The 26697-nt window shown below is 38.6% G+C and overlaps 1 protein-coding gene across 2 annotated transcripts; it reads left to right on the top strand.

Annotated features, from left to right (window-relative positions):
- The first annotated feature begins 785 nt into the window (after positions 1-785).
- Positions 786-24329, top strand: LOC119655691. Of its 2 annotated transcripts, XM_038061697.1 has the most exons (7): positions 787-1596; positions 10394-10760; positions 10986-11179; positions 14330-14508; positions 14572-14707; positions 23535-23793; positions 23857-24326. In XM_038061697.1, the coding sequence occupies exons 2-7, from the start codon at positions 10403-10405 to the stop codon at positions 24024-24026; spliced, it is 1296 nt and encodes a 431-aa protein (XP_037917625.1). In that variant the 5' UTR covers positions 787-1596; positions 10394-10402; the 3' UTR covers positions 24027-24326. The 2 variants fall into 2 exon arrangements, with proteins under 2 accessions (XP_037917624.1, XP_037917625.1); XM_038061696.1 differs by having other exon boundaries at positions 786-1596; positions 23535-24329.
- The last annotated feature ends 2368 nt before the right edge of the window (positions 24330-26697 follow it).

The following is a 26697-nucleotide window of genomic DNA, read 5'->3' as shown; positions in this document are numbered from 1 at the left end:
TATTCGTCAGCTTGATCCAATTTTTCTTCTTTTTTACTAATGTTGAAGTTCCTGGCACGGAAGATTTTTATTTGTTTATTTACCATCGGCTTCAGCAGTAAAATAGTATTTACATCAAAGAATACTCGCAGTAGATAAAATTGAGTTATTCATACATATGTACATGCGAGTACGTACGTACGTACGAGAATGTACATCCAATTATTAGCTTCGAAGCTTTTTGTAAGGCTGGAAAAACTCTAGTAATTTATCGTTCAATAAAAGTATCGAAAAATAGATACAATTTCTAATTAATTTTTGTTTTGAGTTTTTAGCGTTGTTTTTATTTCGAATATATCAGAAAGTTAAAAAAAATCGCGAAAATCGTATGGAATTAGACTTTTATGATTGGTTGATTGCGATCTCTTTGAAAAGATCGTCGCATATGCATTGATTCAATCAAAGTTTTATTAGGAACCAAAGCGTCTTTTTCTCTTTCTTCAGTTTTTGTCGTTTATTAGCAGCACAAACATATCGATATTGAGGTCCACGTTTTTAGGATACAGGGTGATATCTACGTGTACATATTGTTCGTGGCTCAGCCCCCTATTCTTGGAGCCAGACCGTATCCAAGGTGATTACTGAAATTATGGGGGAGACATACGGGCAATAAGCTCATAATTTTTTAGGCTTCCGGTCCATATTTTGCTATCGAGACTGTTTGCGATGTTATAAAGATACACGCATATTTTATTTCTAGTTCGTTATTATTCTTAAAGACAAGTCACACAGACACTAAGCCCTGCCTATTCAATGCTCGTGAAAATGGCTTGCAAGTACGGATGAATATGTTTGCGGCAGTTTCAGCACAGTTGAATGCTTATTCGGAACGTAATATTAGTCGCTTGTGGAGCCGCCAAACCGCTCAATTTGGCAAAGCAAAACCATTCGTTGTGAGCAGCAAGAAGGAGCCAATACGCGTTTTTGCAATTATTCCCGTGAAAATCAAAATCAAAATCGAAAATTAATTGCTTTGCATCGCACGATCATATCACCGATCAAAAATCGTTTCGCTATTTTTTCAGAATTTTTGTTTATATTCAGCCGTGGAATTTGTTTAAATCGTAATATCTGATTTTCCGATGTTTGAACTGCGATCGAATTGGCGGTGATCGATAATCACAGTCGCTCCATCATTCTCATTCGCGATCGGTAGTCGAGCTTGAGAAATGTAAGAAGTTTTGTGGGGAGTCATTTATTCAGAAATATTTATGCAGTGCTTTCTAACGTACGTGAGTGTCCCTGTGCATTGCAACAAAAAGTTCGCAGTTCAGACGTCCCTTGGACTTTTTTAAAATCAAGAAATTGGGGCTACTAACATATTTGGTGCGTCAGTAGGCCTTTAAAGCGGTGTCAAAAGTTCAAGTTAGAGTGAATAGTAACAATTTGAATTTCAAACAATTTGCCGGAACGTGTCATTACTTATTTTTGTGGATGTAGAATATTTAGTGTTTTTTTCCATTTGAAATATATCTTGTTGCAAAGTGGAAATCCATTGGCCAGTGGCAATATTCTGTGCGTTTGCTGAATTAGGATACAACTCTTAAATAGATAAGAGTAAGTACAGGGAATCGTAAATTCGAACATTTAATAACAACTAAAACTAGAAGATAAGAAGCCCCTTATCATATTTTGCATGATAAAAGCATTTTTACTGTTAGATTGAAGTCACAACTTATATTTATATACGGAAATTCACAAATATTTATCTTTGTGAATGTGCAGCGAATAAAGTTTTCCATTCACGGAATCTTCATTTTTTAGAGTGTTTTGAAGATACGATAACAATATAGAATACTTAAGAAAAAAGAAGATTAATGAAAAGGGTAACGCAAAATGTTTGTTGCAAATCTGTTTTTTTACGCCGTTACATCTGCCATCAAGAACTAGTGAACAAAACTTTATTAAAATTGATTCGATTCCTGTCTACTGCTTTTTTTGTAATAACCTTTGGTGGAAAACATTAGAGCGTGTGAAATTGTCAGGAACTTTAACCACCCCTATTTTCTTCACGGAGGCGCTTCAAAACATTACTTCGCGAGGCGGACGACTTTTCAAGCGACTATGTCTTCTGCTCTTCGCGTTTTCCATGCAGCGACTGGACAAGCTCCGCCTCAATATCCCTTATTATTACAGATTTCATTATGCAACCTTTTTCCTCTAGCTTCGTCATTTTCTTGACAATGCAAGTATTTTCTTGGCTTTCAGAGAGTACTTCAAGCTCTTTCTGAACAGGATGGGGACAGTAAAACAGAGTGAGGACAAATTTGAGGATCATCCAAACTCTTTGGATTGCTTTCAAACAGCTTCTGCGTATTGTATCATAGAATAGAGCAAACGGCCACGAGTAACCTTCACCTGTATTTTGGGGATACATTTGCCACTTTATCGCAGGTATACTTCAAGTACTGTAGTGTATCGTTATGGTCTTGAATGAAGTGCTCTAACAGACTTCAAGACCCTGAAATAGGTCTCCGCGTCAGTCATCACCCCTATTTACTGTATAGTTATCGAGTTTGAGGTGATGGTTTGAAAAAGGCTATAGTGTTTTGATCCGCTAGTTGAGGCTTGACCGTTTCCAGCTATGTTTTTATCGCATTAATGGTTTTATTAGCGCTTTGAGATAGCAACCATAGCCAAATCAAATGGAAACTTATAACGTATAAGAATTCCGTAATACATCACGCTCTGCGATACTACTGTCATGATAGTATACTGTTTAGATTCCTCATTTGTCTCGTACCAAATTGCCTTTTTGCCTTCGATTAACTGAACTGAACCCGTTTTTGATGTAAATGCAACCTCACCACATTATTAGAGGGTATCATTTCAAGAGCTACTACCACGTCTATGCTGTCTGTCGAAGAATGAGTTTTGGAAAACCAAACTGTTGCTCCGATAAGTCATCTCTATATTCTATGATTGAGAAAATTCTATTATAAATGATGTTCGCTGGTACTTTTTCTAACATGTCTATAGGGAGTTTTTGAATAATAGTGGTGGTCATTTCCCATATACTACTGCTATATTACAGTAAAGAGGCAACACTGTCGCAGAACAATCATTCCTCGGTATACAAATTGATCAACGCTCCCGATTTTCTGCGCATTCATAATACCTTAGTGTCTTTGTGTTTATTTTCAAACAATCTTCTGTTCTCCGCATTTAACTAAATTTTGTAACGCCCTTTCGGGACTTGGCGTTAAGTATTTTCGAGCGGGTTTTTAAATTGTACAGAATGAAAGATTTGCCATTGCTAGGCGACAGCTGGGTAGACAATATGGTCCATATTGACGACGTACAATGCGTTGTCCAATGGACAAAAACCGAAAATCAAAGTATAGTTTGATGACTTTTTTACTACTTGGTATTAAGATACTCTAGGCAATTGTTACATCGGAATGTATCATTGCTTACATTTTTTATTAAGTCGGTAACAATGGCGGAACCTACGGAATCATTTTTTTAAAATAATTCTCCTAAAGTGGAACTAACGCTTTATTTTCCGTGTGAATCGCCTCCGTTTTGAATAGAAGCCCACTTCCGAATATGAAATATACCCGGCGGGGTATTTATTTTCAAACACTATTTAGAAATAAAATTTTTCAATTACCAAGTTATTCTGGTGGCCTGTAAAGTTGGAATAATCACCATTATTGAAACTGTAACTTTGAAGAAGCTTTTGGAAAAATCTCCGAAAATTCTTTGGATTTTAGTTGTTTCATTTATAGACTTTCATTTTCCGTATAGTTTGTATGCATCTGGATGAGACTTTTGAGGTTATACCATTTTATAGGTAGAGTTACCATAAAGAAAACACATCCGGGGGAGTTGTTTTCGACGGGGGAAGAACAGCAGAATAACCACCATTTATGGAGAACTATCTTCGGCATTGAGTATAGATGAGTCAAAGAAAGAATTACGAAGGCAAATTAGAAACATAAGTAGGTTCTTTTGCCGCAAGTTTAATAAAACAATATTGGACGAAATCGAGGAGGATCACAGGAAATTTCAACTGCAGCACCAATGCCGATTAAACCTTTGTTTCTCATAGCTATAGTGCCACTGAAATTGGTGGAAAAGAGAATAGAAAAAGTAGTTTGAGTCAGTCTGCGTCCATTGTCTAACATTTACAGCAGACCTATAAAATTCATATTACAAAAAGAGGACGCAAACCTAATGTGGGTTGAGGAAAAAGTGATAACGGAGAAAATTTTCCAACTCCAGATCCAGAATTTGCTTAAAATTAGATTACGAAAGAACAAATATCGAGAGTAAACTTCGGAATGTTGTTCACCCTGTTAACGTGTTGTTTTCGCTTTTCTTAATAAAAATATTACAAGGCGTTATCTATGCTGAAAAGCAACCTTGTTTCGATTCAGAAAGCAATCCAATAAATTACACCTTCTATGAAAAAACGAGAAGCCTCTCCCATCAATACATAATATTTTAACTTTTCCCCCTCAAAATTAGTTCCGTATGGCAAAACCAATGCAAAAAACCACAAACTCGATCGTTTGGATTTTGACCACGCTTCATATACATTTGACATACTGTGCGACGCTCTTTTCTCTGCGAGAAGATGCAGTAGAGATACGCGAGGTGAATGACCGTAAGATGATGGTCTTTTGCATATTCAGATGACAACTCCCAGCCCACCGTTGTTGTAATGGTCACAAAGAACATGCCTTTCTGTCATATGTCCGAACAAGGTGGTTTTAGAGCCTACCTTGACATTCAGATCAGCCATCACGTTTACAATATGACCTTTAGCAAGCTTCTCCTAAATTGGGTATAATTGCTCGTAGGAAGAATCCTTTTCAACTATTTCGGAAATCTTCGTTGGGCCATAGCACTATGTAATAGTGCTGCTGAATCTGAGTTTCCCAGAAACCAAAGGTCGTAGTCGTAAAGTCAGTCCGTACTTGGGGAGTTGTTGCAGTTTCAGTAGCAGTAAAATTTTGAAATTTACATGCTGGCAAGCCTTAAAATTTCTATCCCTTTTACCATAGTCGCCTTTAACAATAAGCAGGGTGTACTTTGAGTGCATTCTTAAACCCCGAACCATAGGGTGAATGAAGTTAGTGCCATAGATTTGTGACCAGGTTATAGGGGAAGGCGAGGTCTAATGTATGCAAAAACGGTTACGATTTTTATTTGGCCAAATGCATCCGTTTAAGATATTACATGACAGATCCCAGTTAGTATTTTCACAAGCAGGTCTTAGTTTTCACATTCATAGAAAAATCAGGGAGAGAAGCATAAAAATACAAACTTAAAGTGAGACAGGACTCGTTTTCGGAAAATACCGAACCGACAAATCTAAAAAATTAGATGATGCGCCTTTCACATTTCAAAATATCTACTCAAATAAAGTGCATTCAACATACATAGGGGTAGCAAATGCAAATGCAGCAGCATAGAGTATTGTGTATAATGCTGGAAAGTTTCGTGAAAATCTTGCTAATGGAAACAAACTCATAGCAGGTCTAAATTTTTTTATTTCGTATGATATTACTACACCCTAACCTAACCCACAGATGTGTGTTACTAACATTATAGTTAACGGGAATATTTGGAATATATAAAGAAGGTGGCTTTCTCTATTCTCTTTTTGTTTTTGAGCGAACGTCTGTAATCCTCTTAAATAATGCCCAGCTCTTACTATCGAGTACTTTCCTGAGTGTATTATTTATTAACTAGATGGAAGTGGAATTGTCGTGCGTCGAAAGTTATTTGCACAAAAAGAGAAAATATTTCTACTTAAGCATTCAGCTTCCGATTTGCGCACTTGTTTATATTGCGAAGGACGACCTGATGTACTTTATGAAAGGCTAAAATTATGAACCGCGGATTCAAACCTCTACATTGAGGTCTTCGATTTCAATATACATATACAGAAACAACCCATTCAAGAACACAAATTTTTTTCATGTTAAAAATAAGTTCAAAACCCCCTCCTCACATTATATTCGCAACAGAATGTCTCGATATTCTGTTGCGAATATCGCTTGAATGAGCTTCAGATGTTTACGGGTACATTATGCCTAACACGTAACCCAAATACCTCACTCGTTTTTTGAGCTTACCGAATGGAATAAAAACTGCCACTCGCCATACTTAACTTTTTGTCTTTATTGCATTTGCACGTGATTGTTGAATAAACACAGACATTCTACAAAGTCGTTGATAACTTTACCTATTCATCAGGTTATGTGCCCAGATAACATTTGCTAAAAATTCTAACTTATTTTTTCCGAATGCGCATTTAAATATGATGATGCATTAGACGAACGTCTAATATATACCTATTGAACGGCGGTGGTTTCATTTTTAAGGTTTTGAAGGAAAAACCCTCATTAGAATCGGTTCACCTGTCTGGCTGTCTGCTTTCCCTTTGGTCACAAGTACTTTTCTCAGAAACGATAACACCTCTTGACACGAAATTTATTGGAGAAGTTGAAACTGGGAGCCTCTATGCATGGAGTGAGTTCAAATAAAGTTAATACTAGTACATTATTACATTTTCAAAATGTACTGAAACCCTCCTTAATTATAGCAGGAGCATTCTGCTGGAAATCCTACCATTATTAATAAAGTGACAATAAGTGAAAGTTGTACTACGAAGACTGCGGGTGGCTATCACTTCACCGTTCGAACGAACCTCTTCTTAATTAACCGAACTGTTTCAGTAATGGTGTATGGTGCAATGTTATATACATTTGCATTGCTAATTGCTGATATACATGACCTAGTGTATATGCAATTGACAATTATGACACCCTGAATAAATTGAGTTCATTCCAGCAAAAATCATCTATCAATTGACAGCTAGTCAGAATAGACTCTCCGCTTTATTTTCACTAATGAGGGAAATCACTTCTATGGTGCAATCTAACAACACTCTTAAAGACCGTTGTTGAGAAGACACTGTGAAATTAAAACAGATTGAAAAGCACGCGTCACGTTGAGTGACGTCACAACTCACAAAATTTCAGCAGCACGACAACTGGCTTACTCATTATTCATATACAAGTATCAAAATCAATTCCTCGCGTGAAATGCCAAGGAGGGCGATGAAATATTGTTTTGCGCCTTGTTGCCCAAATAACTCCACAAAAATCCCGCAGAAAACTTTTTTGGCTGTTCCGAAAGAAAATTTTCGGAAGAAGTGAATCGCCATGACCTGACGGATTGCAGTTTCTTTGGAGTCAGATTTAAATTGTGAGGATCATTTCAATGGGAGTTAACATTTTTTAAACTTTAACTCCGATCTTAGTTGATAATATACGATTGCGTTAGAATTTTGTGTCACTATAAGTCAAATTTAAATCAAGTTACAAGAGAAGAGATACCTCAGAATATTCAACGTGCGCAAGGTTGGAATTGCGCTCAGTGCAAATCAATTTTTTTTGCGGACTGCGAATCTTTCAGAAACGTACGTTTTATCGCCGTTCATGCAAAAATGTTAGGGTTTGCTATATAGCTTGTTACCACTACTGCCGAAAGGTAAAGTAACTTGAAGGAATTGTCCATTCACGCATGATTTGCCGACGGTCAAAAGATCATCCTGAATAAGCCGAGTCAAACAAGAAGAGGGAGCTATCCTAAAAACACAAAACGTTCGCGAAACTGACCGTAAAGGTAAGCCCACAAATATTTAAACTCCATCTGTTGACACGCGCTTGCTTGCCTCTTTGCTAACTAGGCCCTTCTGGTTTGACCGCGCGCGTGGAACCAAAAAACTCCAGACACGAGTAGGGCAGAGGGAGGGAAGAAAAACGACGGGTCACATCCTCAGAGTTCCCACCTTGTCTCGGTATTCTCAACCCATTATATTGAAGGATGCGCCTTTGCCATTTGGGATAACACCATGATAAAGCCCTTGAAGTAATTTTTGTCAAAATATAGTACCGGATGCACGATAATACGATAATTTGGAACAGCCGTTGTTCTTCGGCCATTTAAACTGGATCAAATGCTGAGTAAGTTTCACGTGGGGCAATACACGGATCTTATTGATCTTAGTTTTAGGGGAAGGAACGCCTTTAGTTTAACTGTCTTCAATTATTGTAGATTTAAAAGCAAATCAGTGGGATCTATTAGGGCGACAGTCGAAACAGCACATTCAATGATTAGTTTTTCATCCCGAGCAAATTTGTCTGAAGCCGGAACTCCAATTAGGATCCCTGACTATAACTGCAAATCCGAAGATGATTTAATTACAATCATCAACAGCGGGCAATAATTCTTCGGAGAATTCTGTTCTCGAACGTAATTCCACGTGGTTCGTTCTTTGGCTTTTGGCGGTGACGTTGCCACCATCTACCACACCTTGCCCTCATTAATGTGCGGCTCAAGATCTCGCGCCGCCTCCTCGATCTGGACATCTCGGGTTGTTCTTCTCATAATGTCAATATTGTCAGCGTAGGTCAGTAATTGGGTAGACTTGAAGAGGATGGTACCTCTTGCATTGGCATCTGCATCGCGGATCACATTTTCCAGCGCCAGGTTAAAGAGAACGCATGATAGGGCATCTCCTCGTCTTAGCCCATTATTGATGGTGAATGGTCTCAGAGTGATCCTGCTGCTTTTATCTGGCCTCGCATATTGGTCAGGGTCAGCCTAGCCATTCTTATCAATTCTCTTGGGATACCGAATTTTCCCATGGCCGTGTAGAGTTTTACCCTGGCTATGCAATCATAGGCGGCCTTACAGTCGATGAAAAGATGGTGCAACTGATTTCCATATTCCGCTTGCCGCACAGAGCGTATCTGAACTGTTGTTGATTTGCTTGGTGTTGTTGGTCGCCTCAATATTTCACCAATTCGGCTGTAATTCCATCGACTCCTGGGTACTTAGGATTTTGAAGCCGATGGACTGTTTCCTTCATGCTAGGTGGTGGCAGTATTTGTCCGTCGACTTCAGTTGGCAGGACCTCTAACTCGCCGATATTTTGATTGTTCAGCAGTTCATCAAAATACTGAATCCATCGCTCCAATATGCCCATACGGTCTGAAATCAAATTTTCTTCTTTGTCTCGATAGGATGAGCGTCCAGGTGTACATCCTGCTGGCTTCTTGGTAAAACTTGCGCACGTCTTGCGGTTGCTCCTTTTACTTCTCGAGTTTACAGATTTGTTGGTTCTCCCAGGCTTCATTTTTTTGTCTGTAATGTCGCTTTTTCACTTGATGGAGTTCATGATAGGCCTCTGCGCGTGCCCGTGTTCTTTGGGAGTACATCATTGCCTGGTATGCGGTATTCTTTCGTTGCTAGCTTACGTTCATGTCAAACCGGATTTTCTTGCGGCTTTGGTCAAGTGTTTTTGTGGCCGTATCAATGACAAACTTCTTCAAGTGTTTGTGTCAGATTGTCAGAGGGGATTGTAGGCGGTGTTGTTACTCGAGTTTTTGGATCGCTTTCCGTGCAAACCAGGCACTTCCAACAACCATTTCGTGTGGCACTGCATATTGAATGATCCGCAGTCCGTTATTATTTGTATTTTTATGTAAGCTATGGGAGCCAATGTATCGCCTGAATATGGAGTCCGTCTCCGACTAAGTCTCCAAGTATGATTTTGATATCATACTTGGGATATGCTTGGAGGGTCCGCTCAACTGCCTCGTAGAAGGTATCCTCTTCGACCCTGTAGTCTCCTCTGTAGGGCGTGAATGTTAATGAGGCTTATATTTCTAAATGTGCAAAGCCGATAACAGCAGGTTTTATTTTTTGGATGGCCGCTATAATATGTGATTATTATCCTGATTTAACTCAGGTACTCATTCACAGCTGAGTCGACTGGTATCCGACGTCAAACCACGTTGCAAATCTCACTGCCACCAGTTACATACATTAATCCAAAATTTAGTAGTGTATACTTCAAGCCTCCGTTAAAATCATATTAAAATTTTAGATCAATCGTGCCTTAAATAAATAATAGTGTCGAAATTTCGAGCATCACATTGCACTGCTATTTTGAACTGATTTTCACTTTTATACCATTTATATAGCATATATACATAAATACTTTTCGATCTCAATAGTAAGATACAGATACATAAATACAGATATATAAATTGGGTGTTGTTTTTCTGTTTTTATTTATATATTTTACGATTGTTCACTTTGAATTAATTGAAAAAATAATTAACGTTGTTTCCAAAATACTATACTTCCTCTCAAACTCTGCGGATGAGTTGAATTTTCATTTAATATCGTTCATCCAAAAAATATAAATATATTGGTCACAATGCCCCTTTTGATTCTGCTATTAGATTCTTTGGCTCTATTAATAGAACCTAAAACTTTCTATTTTAATTTAACTAATTATTTTATAACTTCTAATTCATTTCAGGATTTCGAAATGGCTGCACCGAAAAGCGATATAATTTCAACAGCCATCGAAACACAAAAAGATCAAGATGCAGCTAATTCAAAACAGAAGCTCTTGGTACCGCGAAGGATAATGGAAGAAGAAGTTTGGCTTAGTGGTTCTGAACTGAAAACAGATAACAGTAGCAGCGACGAAGAGCGGGGCGATTCTTCAGTGGACTCCAAGGACCGAGCTAAGAAAGGAGCGAAAAAGAAGACGAAAACTATTTCCCAAAGTGCACGTAACCGAACCAAGATTCTGCGAGAATATCATCAACAGGAAACGATCACCGAAACATTCAGAAGTGTCAAAGAAGTCACATCTAGTACGACGACATCTTCATCAACAGGTAACTTCGACGTAATTGTTGTGGATACAAGTGAAGTGGAATGGCGGCCGAAACGCGGAAGCATAACGCTTCCAGGACTTGCTACAGAACTCGAACGAGTACAGATCTGAAATAGTGATATTTTATTTTAATTAGGCTTAAAAAAAGAAATTTTATTTTAAAAAGTTTATAGATTATTTTTTTCTAGAAGTTCCTTTTGTAACCTTTCCCTTCCTTTTCCAACAGATTTGAATGATTTATCCTTAAATGACCAGAATACCCCATCGATGAACACTTTAGACAAAATGTTATCAAGATGTGAAGACGCTTCTCGTCATTTTATCAAGATGTCTTGTAATAAAGCTGATGACGAAAAATCCCAACTGCAAAAAATTAAACAATTGGAAGAACGGATAGCTAGAGCAGAAAAAATATATATGGTATGAATGGGGTTTTTTAAGGCACAGTTGTATAAAAAGACGTTTTATTTTGATCTCTCTTACTCAATATTCTTAAAATTGAGAATATAGTATTATTCTCAATAAATATTTCAGAAATCAATTACGCTAAATCAAAAAAAGTGACGACTCTTAAGTGAATCCCCTGTTAAATTACATACATATGTTTAGCTGCCAATCAGTCTGACTGTGATAATTCCATCTCTGAATTAAATCTAATCTCCTTCAATTTATGGTATAGTGAATGATGGTCAAAAGTGTGTATACGTATTTTTTTTTATTTTCGTCGGGGGATCCCAAAAAGTTCACACTTTTTTACTTTTTGTGTCATAAACTTTCGGTGGATCCACTCATTCGCCCTGATAAAGCAAGTCCACTGCACTATATATGTACATACATTGCTTTATCTTGAAATTTGGCCTTCTCCCCGATATTTTGCTTCGTGACCAAATTGCTCGTTAGTTTATGATTGAAAATGGCCAGAGGGCCTTGATTACGCGTCCCACACAAGGCTAAGCAATAATTTAATCTAATGATTAGTTCTGACAGACTCAATAAGAAGGGTATGGTGTTTCGTCTGACTAGACATCTTAACTATTAGGTACTCTATATGCGAATCCGGCCTACTGTTTATACGACCGCTGCAATATGGATGGATATATGTTTTTGGATGTATAATGTGTACATCTGAAATTGTTTTATCTTTCGGGATCTTGACAGTTATCTTCTTCTCTAGGATCTTGAGAGGGATACCGTTCAGCTGAGGAAAAAGGATACACTTAACTGAGAATGGGATATGAAACAGTTAATGAGAGAAATGTCGAATAACCGTTGGCGAGAAGGGCTTCCAGGGCTGTTTCAAATATGAACATTTGTTTAGGAATATATACAATATTATTCTCAAGTTGTCCACTTGATTAATAAAGTAAAAGCTTTAACTTTATTTACCGCTTAGTCATCGTTAAAATATAGGCGCCCTATTGTAAGGGTTCGTTTCCTAATTATATAATAGTTTTTGTGTGCTCATAACGGACATTCCCGCCTTCTTAGATTTGATTGTACATAGTATTTCGCCCAATAGTGACAGGGCAGTCCTGGAAGAATGGACATAATTGCAGAGTTTATTGGAAATCAGTTATGGTGGCGATTAGGTCCAAAAATGGCTAACTTTTTGAGCACAGTTTCTTTCATCTTTCAACTACTGGGAGGTTTCAGTTCATAACAACGAAGCACAAATGAACACTGGAGGGAATTGAGAATTACATAGTCTGTTCGCCTTGTCAACTTTAAAAGACATGAACGGCGCCTCACTGTAATAGAGACAAAGATGTTTCGTTGGAGCAGTGACATAACATTCCATGATCACATCAGAAATGAGGACAACTGCGATCGATATGGGGTTGCACCAATCGAAGAGAAATTGCGAGAAAGGCGTTATCAATGATATTGATATATATAATAATTCAGGCTGACGTAAACTCATTTGCCAAGATTGGAATGGAATGGAAGAATGGAAGAAGAAATCAGATTTTCGATGTTGATGTGCAGCATCATATCCCTTAGCAAAAGCCTTTCTGTACGGTCTGCAGTGTTTGTAGAGACAAGGGGGCTTTGTTGTTTTGGGAGTTATGAACCCTATGTAACTGTCAACTCATAGCAGTATCATACTTTAATTACCAGGTAGAAACGGAGCCTGCATTCAGACGATACTCGTCTCCCGCAGCTCACATAAAATCATCAAGTATACTGGATTGCAGATTATTTAATTAGCGGTATCCCAGGAAATGCTTGTTGGAAGTACCTGGTTTGCGCGAAAAGCAGTACACAAACAAACGTAGATATGAAGCATTAACAAATCATCTTCACAACTATCTGCAGCACGTTATCGTTGATTCAGGCATAAACATAATTGGCCCTAGTCGCAAAAAAATGTAAGCTAGCAATGGAATGCTGCACTCTCACAGATGGCGGGCACGCACAAATAGAAAAGCGTAGCCTTGGAGAACCAACAGGTCGAGGAACTCGAAAAGTATAGGAGCAATCACGCCAGGCGCGGAAAATTTTAGCAACAAATCAGCAAGATGAAGCCATATACACTTGATGCTCGTCCTGTCGAGACAAAGGGAAATTTGATTTCCTACCGTATGGGTGAATTGCCGCGATGGGTTGAATATTTCCATGAATTGTTCAAAAGCCGAAATATCAGACGGATGCTGCCACCACCAAACATGGAAGTTCGTTCAATTTATCGACTTAAAAACCATAAGTCGCGAGAAACTGATGGAATTACAGCCGAGTTGGTTGGGGCGACGAGTTACACCAAGCGGTTCATCAACTGATGCTCAAGATGTGGGATAGCGAATCAATGCCTGACGATTTGCGACGGGGCATTGTTTGAACCATACATAAAAAGGGAGATATAACGCAGTGGAGATTGTCGGAATTGACCTGTTGAGAAAATTCCATATCCCAACCAAATTGATAAAACTGCCTAGGTTAACTCTGACCGTTATGCGAGGCCAGATAAAAGCAGCAAAATCACTCTCGGGACCATTTAACATCAACAACGGTCTAAGACAAGGAGATGCCCTCTCATGCATCGTCTCCAACTTGTCCTTAGTAAAAGTCATCCGCAATGCTGTTGTTAATGTGAGAAGCTCCATCCTCTTCAAGTCCATCCAACTACTGGCCTATGCTGCCAATATTAACGTTATGGGAAGAACAACTCATGATGTACAGTCTACCTTCATTCAACGCAGCGTCAGCACCAAAAACAGAGGATGGAACAAGGTAAGGTTACTTAGATGAGTCTACGCGTGTATTAACTATTAAAGGAATATACGTATATATTCCTACCTGGTGGAGTCTAACGGTCAACGTGGGATTCAACGTGGGCGCTATTTATAATTAATTTAGAAATATCCAAAATGAGTTGGTTATTGGGAACCACTTCAATAAACCTGCAATCTCTAATTTTCTGCAACGAGGTATAGCTTTGTCTCCGCAGTTGAAAATATTTCCTCTAAATTCTAGGTTGGTTGCACCCTCTTTTAAGTTCTTTTTGGTAACAGAAAGAGAGTCTCAGTTACTGCATCTTCCAACCATATTTAAATACATTATATATTTCACCAGAATGCCAGGGAAGAAACTGATCGCCTAGTCGCCCAAATGGCAAAACTACTGAACAATGTTTCGGAAATACAAGGTCCAGATTGGGAATTTTTCACTGATGTAACGAAAAAGTGGATAAGATGCTTTTCCAGCCCAAGTTCGAAAACAAATATTTTCGATGGTTGTATAGATTCCAATCAGTAAATAAATTAATCTCTTTTATTGGAAAATACTCAATATGAAAGTTCTTCATCGTCTTTCAGAAACTTGAATCAAAGTATTGAAAAAAATCAACTCCGGAAATCAAGACATTTGGCAATAAGAAATAAGGAGAAGAAAAAAAAGTTGATCAAGATTCAAAAAGGAACTAATTACAACATAGTGTTGAGAAATATAAAGGTGATTTCTACTACATTATATGCTACACAAATTTTAAAGCATGGAACCAATGTACATAAGGCCACTAAGGGCATTTTTCTATATCATTCATGGCATTTCAGTAATATTAGCAACAAAATATCAAAATATCGAATTTTCAAGCACATTGATTGTGTTTACTTCTTTGGAAATTATGACTTGCCCCAAAAATATTTTTCATTGCCATTTTCTGTTTGTTCAAATTTTATTGTTGGCAAAATCAAAGGAATATTTTTTGCTTTTTTTCGCATTCATGTTTATAATTAAATTCATGTAATTTTCAGTAATGGGTTGAAAATCGCAATGGCATCTTGTTACTGGTATAGTACATATTCCAGCAATTTCCAAAAACTGGTGAACCTACGCATTCCCTATTTTTATGAATGTGTTCCGATTGGTAACAAGTATATTTTATGTCTTGTAGGCGTGTCGGGCCATGGCCATACATATACATGTACTTAATAGTTCAATAACTATTTATTAGCCTATGCTAACTGGCACTACCGCTGCCACTAACAAGAAATGTATATTATTATTGGCAGCTGCCTTCTTTCATAAGGTAGTAAAGCCACATTGATTAACTAAAACAGTAAAAGCCTAGAAGTTTAATCTAATTTTCATTAAAATATCGGGAAGTGAAGAGGATATCTGTGCTATGAATCTGCTGGTTGAAGGAAATGCTGCAAAAAATCACCGTATTCTCCGGGTTCACGATTATCTTCAGCGCCTTGTCCAATTTTATTCCTTTGCCTGTGGATTTCAGGTAAAGGATCACATGCTGCCTATCTTTCGGTATGCTGGGAGTCATCCATCATCCAAACCAAAACGATGTCGATGCTCTGCAGTAACTGCAGTATCCTGTGAGGAAATGGACAAGATAATAGTTGGTCTTCCAGTGATTTCATTTGAACCGTCTTTGAATGCTAGGAGTAAGCTTATGTGCTCACCAACATCTGCGAATGTATTTATAGGAACTATCTTTGCCTCTGGATCAAATGCCACCTACTGAATTTCAATACGGTTCACTAACTATGGTCATATCGATATCTTTCTCGTGGGTGATCTCTGAGAGTAAATCCAGTGGTGGTTGGGGTTGGGCCTTTCATTCACGCTGCTGAAAGTTTCTATAATCGTCCTGAGCCAAGGCATCTGCGGCATCATTTCAGTGTCCCTTGTGTCTATTTTCATTCTCCCCGCTGTTTGTGATGTATTGCCATCACTCTGGTAGATTGATGATAGCGGCATTTGTCTCACCATAGGCTTTTCATGGCGCAGGACTCCTCCTTCGTGGCAGGTTCTTCTATGTTTCTGCGTCCTATGGCGACCGCCTGGTAATATTGTTCTGGAAAATATTTTTGTGTTCTTATTTCGCTACTCAGTGTCATGAAGGCTGCTCCCAACTCCGACATGTTATTAACATAACATGCTGGTCCCAAGCCCAGGTAAAGGAGGAGGGTTTGAGACAACTTATTTTGTAGTATCTTCAGTAAAACAAAAATAAAATGCTGAAATCAGGGAAGAGATAAATAAAGTACAGTTGGAGTTATTCCACTATGCTAAATCCCACCTGATCTCTCTTGGTGGCAGGTCCCGCGGAGGCCGACCAAGAAAATGGATGGATCGAGTAACAAACCTCGGAAAAATGCTAGGGCGTCCACCTCAGTCTATATGGCAGGACGAGCCCCGGTCCTTTCGAGATATGGGCAAGTGTTCTTGATGTATGGACGGCGTCAGGACGTAAGTAACTTAGTCTGAGCAAAATAACTAGGTGTCTGCACGCTAAATATTGGCACCCTATCTGGAAAGACCGAGGAACTCGCAAGAGCCCTTCGGAAAAGGCGCATTGATATTTACACTCTGCGAGAAACCCGATGGTTTGGTCCCATAGCCAAAATGTCTATATACTTCTCTATTTTGGTAGCCCACACATTCAATACGGTGTTGGCATTGCCAACTCGGGGTGTTTCGGTGATGCCATTGAAGAAGTCGAACGATTTGATGAACGGTTGATGAATCTCACCATTGTATTAGCTGATCGCACTATTCACTTCTTCACCGCGACTTCTGGCAACTTCGCGATGAAAGAACTTGTAACGTGCCTGCTGACGACTATATCATCATTGTCGGTGACCTTAATGATCATGTTGGTGAAAAGGTAGACAATAAGGGATTTGGATCGCGCAAAGAGGGTGGCGAACGTATAATCGATTTACGGAATACCTATGACCTATGAGTGTCCGGACAGCTGAGTGGTTAAAGCGCAAGGCTGTCGTTCGGAAGGTCGCGGTTCAAATCTCATTGGTGGCAGTGGAATTTGTATCGTGATTTGACGTCGGATACCAGTCGACTCAGCTGTGAATGAGTACCTGAGTCAAATCAGTGTAATAATCTCGGGCGAGCGCAATGCTGACCATATTGCCTCCTAGTGTACCGGTACGGTCTTGAATGAAGTGCTCTAATAAACTTCAAGGCCTTGATCCAACATGGATTGTTGCGCCAACGATTATTATTATTATTATATGACCTTGCACTTATGAATACATGGTTCATCAAACGACTGTCTCAACTTCCTATATTTTATAGTGGGAATAGTAAAAGGCAAATCGACTATATTCTCAGAAGACGCCGACATTTTACCACCATCACTGATTGCAAAGTCGTTCCCTATTGGACCCCATCGCACCTCAACATCGTCCATTGATTGCCGTCCTTCGAAGCGTGCGAAACGTATTGGCCCGCCACGTATTAAATGGATTTCGTGAGAAGAAAGAAGAAATAATCTTATTTACGCGATTACCAACCATTACGAATGTGGAAGAATCGTGGAACCAAATTAAAGATGCGATCCACAAAGCGGCCTCTGCAACACAATAGTCCTAAGTAGGAAGTTTCGTTTTGCAAACATTGTAGTTGCATTAAGTAGTATCATACTACTTGGAAAGTGAGCACCAAAATTCAATTTGAGAGATTGTCAGTGAATTAATTAGTTCTACTCACTATATAGATATATAATTCACAATTCACATTCAACTCATTATGAGAACAACACACATTTTGAGTGCGAGCAAAATATATAATGGTTTATCATTATTACCTGGCCTCACATCAATGCTCCTCATATGGCCCGCATGCGGTGTGAAAAAAAAGATTATTGGAAAAGCAACTGGTAGTTAGCTGCAGTGACGTACTTAATAATGAGCTGTGTATTCCATAAAAGTAAAGTTCTTATATATATATGTATGCATCTATGTGCCCATAGAGTTTACAGAATATTTCTTTTGATCGATTCTGCATTTATCATTTTTGCTCGCGAAAACAATGTCTCTGTTTGGTCTGGTAGATTTACTATATATTTTAAAAAAGCGTCTTTGAAAATGGATAGTGCGTCATAATGTTAACCATTTTTTATATGTAGATACATACACACGTCTTTCAACGAGGTTAAGTAAGTTTAAGTGACAACGTTTTGCAATTACTGCAAGTCACTGCATTCTTCAATAGGAGTTAGGAGATGGTTGAGAAGTATTCTGTGTACGATTGGAATAAGCATCTTTAGATTTCTCTCAAGGTTTCTATGAATATTTAAATTTTTTGCCTGATTATGTACGTCTCAATCCCAGTTTCAGAATAACTGATTCGCACGTGATATTTTTTTTTGTTGCTTGGTTTTAATTTCACCTAGGGACATCCCACTACACTGGACCGGGTTTGCAAATGTCGTTGCCTTACCAGATTGCCCTAGTAATCCCTTTCGAGTGTTAATTGCCTGAGAGTCCGTAAGTTTGATTTTTGCCTTGTCAATTCTGAAACTGCCTTTCACCAAAACGATATCCCTTGAAGCTGTCTGGCGTTCTGATTTAAGGGGGTCATCCCGTATGTGGGAACCGCGGAATCGAATTTTTTTGGCATCAATTATATCTAGATATAATGTAGAATATCGCATATATTTGTGTGATTTTTTGATATTCGGAGTGGTCCGGAAATTATAGTGTTGAGCACGGTGAAAAATTCGTATTTGTATCTTGATCGAATTCTTCACAAAAAAATTCTAAAAAAATCGAAAAAAACGGCCTTTACACGGAATGATCCCCTTAAGTCGTCGCTCGATCGAGGCAGCGGCACATTGGTCAAGGCCAGCCTAATCAGCCTTATTTGTTTTGTTGGGATCACCGGGTGGATATAGATCTAAGATTTGGTACTAAAACTGTCGATATTGTTTCAGCGGGCGTTTCCGAAGCTTTGTGCTCCGTCGCGGGTTCTGTGGCCTATTTTTTCCCTTTCAAAGTCATGGTCATATTATTCCCTTGATAATTATATTATTTGGATATGTGAGATTGAGGGCGCAGTGGTCAATTGACTAGTTCAAGGAAGGAGAAATTTGAATGGGCGTTTTTGTCGAACATGATTTAGGATAAATTATCATGTATGTGTGTTTAATTAGTGGTTAGTGTTAGAGATTTCAAGCATTTGCAAGAGCGAGTGTTGCTGATGTCTCACCTGGGCTTTTGAGTTTATATCCACAACATATAACATTGAAAGTTATATAATTACCGAAATTCCCTCTAAAACAAATGATGATAAAGCTTGAACCCAACTGTGAGAAGCGGTCCTAATGATCTGTTTGAAAAATGGCTGGTCAAAGTGAACATCCAAAAATGTGGGGAGGAAGGTTTGCGTTTTTAGTCCCTTTTTTTAGGTGGTTAGGTGGTTTTTAGGACCGCTCCAAATATAAACAAGTCAAAAACCGGAAGCTCAACGCTTCCGGTATGAAAGGTTTTGCTGATCGATCATTTAATATTATTCGGGTTTCATTTATACATAGATCTTGTTATATAAACGTTGAACAAACCCGATATTCAATTCGATATGGTACTGACCTTTTATCTCTAAGCGGGTACCGATTTGATGGAAAAGAGGCAAATTTGATTTTTTTCTAGATTTTTCTGGTAAGTACTTTCTGCGAATGGCCTCTCAATTTCAGTGACCCTTCTATGACCTCGTTTTAGAATCGTCTTCAAAACTAAGATTTGTTTTGAAAAGTATTAATCGAGATCTTTCATTTGATACCCCACATGGTTATATTAGCTGAAAGATTGCATATGTGGGAACGGGGTTTTCGCACTCTTCACAAGTTTAACCGACGTCGTGTTTGCGAATATACAGGTCGGTTGAAAAGTTTTGAAAACAAAAAGGAAAGAATGTGAATTTGAAATGAAATTAGTTTTTTTTATTCGATATAATCTTCCTCAACTTCAGTACCCTTATTCCAATAATCCTTCAATCCTTTTATACCATCTCTAATGACTTTACTGAATCCTTGTTTCCAAGAAAAAATTCTTCCAAATATCTGAAGAGGTAGTAGTCGGTGGGAGCAAAATCTGGTGAATATTGATGATGGTGATGGTATTCAAGCAATTTATATTTTAATTCGTTCAATTTAGTTAGCCTAGCCAAGAGACATGCAACGCCTTGATGAGAAATGATTTTCATGTTCTGTAAACCAGATCTTTTCCCCCATTTTCTCTTTTTATTCAACTGGTTTTGAATGCAGTTTGTATTGAATTGTTGAGGCATTCCGAACACATTTTTCATATGTAATTCTTCATATTAAATATGGAATCCTTGTTCATCGGGGATGCTTATGCTATCAACAATTTCACGCTATGTCAAACTTGTACTTTCGTAGTCAATATCATGCATTTACTCAAAGATTTCAAGTGTTGCTCTGTTGATGATAAACTTTCCAAAAGCAAGGAAATATATGACAAGACGATATTCGAATATTTCCATTTTAAAAGAATGCCATGCTCTGTACAGGAGGTGAAACTGCCTAGGCAAGCCGGACAAAAAGATAGCGTCCGGCGGGTGGGGCTTTTCAGTCAAGATTGCATTTGCGTTCTTCATATATTCATTGGTATTGGTCCTCATTATTGTCATGTTGTTAGTGCACGTGGCTGCATTTGTCATGGAAATTGTTCAGTTTATTGCCAAAATCAAACGTTGAAGGCGTTGATTGATTTTATCAATTTCCTATTGGCGGTTTGTGACTGGTTGCTTGGTTGCACGGGTTCGGACACACGTAAGTACTATAGAAACATGACATGAACTTGTCAATAAACCTATATGTATATAAGGGAGCGATCAACACCTGTGTTGTCTCTGACCTGGACAAAATCGACAGTTGTCTTTTTTTAAATCGTCCTGCATAACGAACGCTTCCCGTTGAAGGAAAACCAATCAATGAGTTAAAGGGAAATGAATAATTGATAATAGAAAAAGTAGACTTTTTCAGCCGTGATATTCGGACGGAATTTGGAATAGGTAAGTATTGAATACAACTCATCCGCAAAGGTCATTATCAGCTACTTCTGGACATAGCATTGGTGACCACCACATCAAAGGTATGACCAAGAAGCACTTCCACAAATACCTAAGAATTTTGCAAGGAAATCAAGCTCGAGTTGGGGATCAGAGGAAATTTCTTCGACGTGTGAAGCTGGTACTGAAATCGCATTTTTCGGGGAAAAATAAAAGCATTGAATGTATTCGCCATGGCCAAAGAACAATCTGGAAAACGTCCAGTGGCGGGTCCCAATTCTGCCGTGGAGCGGATGACGCTGCCTCGTGACATCGAAGGCAGTGGCACTGCCAAGTCGACTCGTTACGCGCTTACTTTTAGAGCAAAAAGCGGGCGAGTCCCTTGCAAGCGGTTATTATTAAAGAGGACTGTGGACTAACTCCACTTAACTTAAAGGATCGATCATTCAATCCTCTGAGTAGGAATAGAAGTCGAAAGCAATGCATGGTAAACTCATGAATTGTTTCTAGCAGCCATTTGTCGAAGAGATGGCTGTGTGTTGGGGAGCTCCTTTTTGAGACGGAGGGGTTTATGTGTGCCATTCAGGATGGCGTGGTCGCCACCCGAGCTCATAATAAAAGAAAAGGGTGGAGAACAACCAGTGCAGAAGGATTAGAGATACGGACAAGCATAATGCTGTATGTAAGGTGATCTATCAAAGTTTGCATACAAGTAAAGATTGATCACTAGAACATATTCGGTTTACCGATATGAGCCGCAAACATTACTCGATAGTTCTGTATTATAATAATAATAATAGTTGGCGCAACAATCCATATTGGATCAGGACCTTGAAGTGTGTTAGAGCACTTCATTCAAGACCGTAACGGTACACTAGGAGGCAATGTGGTCAGCATTGCGCTCTGTTCTGTATTGGGACCCGTAATTTCTAACTGATTGCCATGTACTGCGCAAGAAGCCTGACGTGCTGTTAGTTGAAAAGGCTGGTCGTTTCGGTCCGTATGTTATTGATGTTATCATAACAGGCAACATTGTACGGCAATCATCATCATCATCAACGGCGCGACAACCGGTATCCGGTCTATGCCTGCCTTAATAAGGAACTCCAGCTATCCCGGTTTTGCGCCGAGGTTCACCAATTCGATATCCCTAAAAGCTGTCTGGTGTCCTGACCTACGTCACCGCTACATCTCAGGCAGGGTCTGTCTCGTCTCCTTTGTCTACCATAGATATTTCCCTTATAGACTTTCCGGGCTGGATCATCCTCATCCATACGGATTAAGTGACCCGCCCACGGTAACCTATTGAGCCGGATTTTTTCCACAAACGGATGGTCCCATGACCGTCATAGATTTCGTCGTTATGTACGCTATGGAATCGTCCTCATGTAGGGGGCCAAAAATTCTTCAGAGGGTTCTTCTCTCGAACGCGGCCAAGAGTTCACAATTCTTCTTGCTAAAAACCCAAGTCTTCGAGGAATACATCAGGACTGGCAAGATCATAGTCTTGTACAGTAAGAGCTTTGACCCTATGGTGAGACGTTTCGAGCGGAATAGTTTTTGTAAGCTTAAATAGACTATGTTGGCTGCTAACAAGCGTGCGCGGATTTCATCATCGTAGCTGTTATCGGTTGTGATTTCCGATATTCTGTCTTGCCTCCATTGATGTGCAGCCCAAGATGTCGTCCCTATTGCTGCCTGCTCGATCTGGATGAAGGCAGTTTGTACGTCTCGGGCCGTTCTTCCCATGATGTCGATATCGTCAGCATAGGCCAGTAGTTGGATGGACTTAAAAGAGAATCGTAACCTTTGTATTTACCTCAGCATCACGGATCATTTTCTCCAGGGCCAGAGGCTAAAGAGGACGCATGATAGGACATCCCATTGTCGTAGATCGTTGTTGATGTCGAATGGTCTTGAGAGTGATCCTGCTGCTTTTATCTGGATACCGAATTCTCTCATGGCCGTGTACAGTTTTATCATAGCTATGTTACTGGGAGTCCTCGACTGATTTTCAAATTAACATACCACCACTAAGAGCAGACCACTCTCTATTCATTTATAAGTAGGTGGGATTTCCCTAGCCTAAATGCATGGCATTTAGTGCTAACATTAAGTAAAATTCGTCATCTGCCGATATTGTGACAACTCGAAAAAAGGATGAAATCAGTAAAAAATGCAAATATGCTAATCGAGGAAAGAAAAGGAAAAAGCAGGCTAGAAGTGAACATTGGAGAACGTGTTTAGCATTGCTCTCACAAACTGTCTTCAAGACCTTTCGACGTTTGTTTATTATTATAACATATAATTGAAAGCTTGTTACTAAATTGAATTAAATTACTCGGCTAAAGTTCGTGCAGATTAAAATTCTGCCAGATAAATCTAAGTTCATTAGGTAAGTTTATATCTCTTATAGTTTCCATTTACGCTATTTTCACATACAAATACTTACAATATGTACGCGCTTAATTAAGATCTTTCATTACTCCAGCAATGTTCGAAGGCTAAGCTAGCTCGGGAGACGAAATTTCAAAAAATGACCGAACAAGACTCAAATCGTTTGAGAAGTTTAATTCGAACCACAAATGACATCTACAATTCGAATATAGATTACATGGGCTATAAGCTGCGGCCAGAAGAACTGCAGAGAATATCTACCATATCAAATCAACTCCATTTGGCACAACAGAATCCAAGGGGTTCCATAACTGACGACCATTCATCCCCGGTTCTTACTAGGACAAATATAAGTAACAGAGCGGTTAATAATTTACAGGATAACGACCTTACCAGGAATCTCGATTTCATGCCAGATCCTGATTATACTCAATACGGTTCACTAACAGATTCCGAGAAGCAGATTCTCTTCGCAAGCAGAAGTAACACATCACTTGCTGATTCTTTGGACGAATATGGCTCATGTGAGGAGACAAATTCAGATTTCCCTTCATCTACGAACTTAGCAACTCCCAGATCAGGATGACATGGGTTTATTTATTTTTTATTGACTTTTATTTAGTGTAATTATACAAATTTTGTATTTTTAATTTCTTGGCAACATTGGACTTTATTAAAATTTGCAATTGATTGGTTTGAAATTTTATCTACCTATATATGTATGTAGTATGTGGTTAGAATCTCTAGAAATAAGCTTTGACCGAAATAGAAATTCTTGTATGGAAAAGAAACTTCACCTCATTCCTATGCGATGTTTGAATGATTTACTAGATATCTGTACCTACTCACACCATATGAACACATGACTTGAATCGATGTTAAAAGTTACAAAATGAAATTTTAAGTTTAAGTTAAAGTTACCAATATAAAAATCCAAACAGGTAGATGTACAGAAGTTCATAAGTGCAGTATGTCTACAAATGTACATGTGCATATAAATTATGAATAGAATAGTTTGTACACCAACCTTATTAAAAAGATGAAATCTAAATTATAAATGCATCTGCTCATGCCGGTATTATATTGAGAGATAGCGTCCATATAAATATGAGTTTTTTTGGAAGCGAAATGCAGCTGTTGTTATTCAACTTGAACCGTATCCTGTCCTTTCCACAATCCCTTTTCCCTTAGACGGAAATCACATCGAGAATAAAGGACAAAGTGCACGGAGTACACCGGCGCACCCTCCAACTGGCATAAGCACATGGCGCATGGCAGACGTGTGCGCTAGTTAATGATATTGAATGTAGGGACTTTTATTATGAAGGGCAGAATTTCGGCAAGGGTGAAATAAGATCCGAAAATATCGGAAATTTGAAAATATAATTGCAGTTGATCAACAACGGTGTTAGGTGAGTCCAGCTCAGTTTTCCTTAAAGAACATATGAACGGTTAATTTATCATATACGCAGTTCTAACCAACTTCGTTCAAGTTTCGATTGATAGACCAGTAGCTTACTCCAAACTACAATTTTATTTTATAGTGTGTAGAGGAGAAGGTCTAAATGTGGCCCCCCCTTTTGTTTTTCGAGCATGAAAAGAAAAATGAAGATCGGCATGTCAAGTTTCATGTGCTATGCATTTCAATATTCTCCTGGTCATTGATTCGTAAGGAAAAAACATGATAAAATTCCATATATTTTTAACAAAATCGTATATTTCGACGTATCCAAAATTTTGGTTTTGATGTAAAGTGTGGGTAATATGGCACCCAGGGGGCCATATTGGAAATATGAAAAATTCTTTAAAAAATATCCAAAACTTAACAATTAAGTAAAAAATAAACAATAAATTACCTTCTTTTCTTAAAATTAAGTAAATCTATTAATAAAAAAATAATAATGAACATAACAAAAACGAAATCAAGATAAAATACATATAAAATAAAGTTATCGGCAAAAATCGCAAATATAATTATCTCCTTCGTTTCCCGCACAAACGCAATGAGCCCATAAATTGCATCCCTGGCATTGAATCCACTCCTCCCCTTGTTGGTCATTTGAATACCTTGCATCACAAAATAAGCATTCTGCATCTAAGCTCGTTGGTATTTTATCATTTGAAGGTCCTTCGTCGAAGCTGTCGGATTGTGTGTCTAAATGATTTTCATCTGAGACAGTGGTTTTCCCTCCACGGCTACGACTTTGGATATTGTCAGGATTCTGATTTCCATCTGAGCACTTGATGTACCTGCCAGGTGTGTTCTATATGCAGAAGAAGTGAGTACTTTTGGTGTGGTACGTTTTCGCCCTTGATTCGAAGTTTTATTTTTAGGTTTTGGTATTGGTTGAATAATTTCTGGTGAAACTATGATGTTTAACTGATGATGCAACAACTCATCTCTTTGCGATGCAGTCAAATTTTCCTGTGTGTTGCTCCCTGGGCGGTTTTCGGAAGTGTTTTCATCGTTATAAACTTGAGCTTCTGCTAAAAAATCTACGTCAGAAAAAATCTGCGGATTAAAGGGGTAGATTCCGGTGACGCGAAATCCATTTGCAGCGATTTCTCCTGTTGAGCTTCGTAGATAGGCTCGACCAAACAATTCGGCGATATCGTAGGGTTTAAGCAACCGATCGGAATGCAACAAGAAATTTCGGATTTCTTCACTATAATAGGTTTTTAGTGCCCCCATAAAGGTTTTATCCAGGGGCTGCAATTTATGCGTGGTGTGAGGTGGAAGAGTAACTATTGTTACATAGTTCTCATGAGCTAACTCCAGAAGTTCAATGTTACGAGTGTGGCTGTAATGCCCGTCGAGTATTAACAGTGCAGGCGACTCCTTAGTTGGATTTGTTTTAGAAAGAAAATGACGAAACCAATCGGTGAATAAATTCGTTTGAATCCAGCCGGATGGGTGGACTTTGCCGATAGCACCATGCGGAGCTCCTTTCATAAGTATATAGGAATAATTTTTTCTGGGGAAAATCATCATGGGTGGTATAAAAAACCCGGAAACATTAATACAGCAAACCACGGTCATCAATGATCCTCGTTCCGCAGCAGTTAAAGCACCTATTTGTTTTTTGCCTTTCTTCCCAATTATTTGAGGAACTTTAGATTGAACGATTGTCAGCCCGGTCTCGTCAACGTTGAAAATGCGATCAGGAGGGTATCGAATTTTTTCCATTTCCGCATTCAAAATCTCAAAAAATTCCTTTACTGCCTCACGGTTAAAGCCTTGAACACGGGCAAAAGAT

Source organism: Hermetia illucens, chromosome 4 (genome assembly GCF_905115235.1).
Source record: "Hermetia illucens chromosome 4, iHerIll2.2.curated.20191125, whole genome shotgun sequence".
Classification (NCBI taxonomy): domain Eukaryota; kingdom Metazoa; phylum Arthropoda; class Insecta; order Diptera; family Stratiomyidae; genus Hermetia; species Hermetia illucens.
This window is presented reverse-complemented; position numbering and strand designations above follow the sequence as displayed.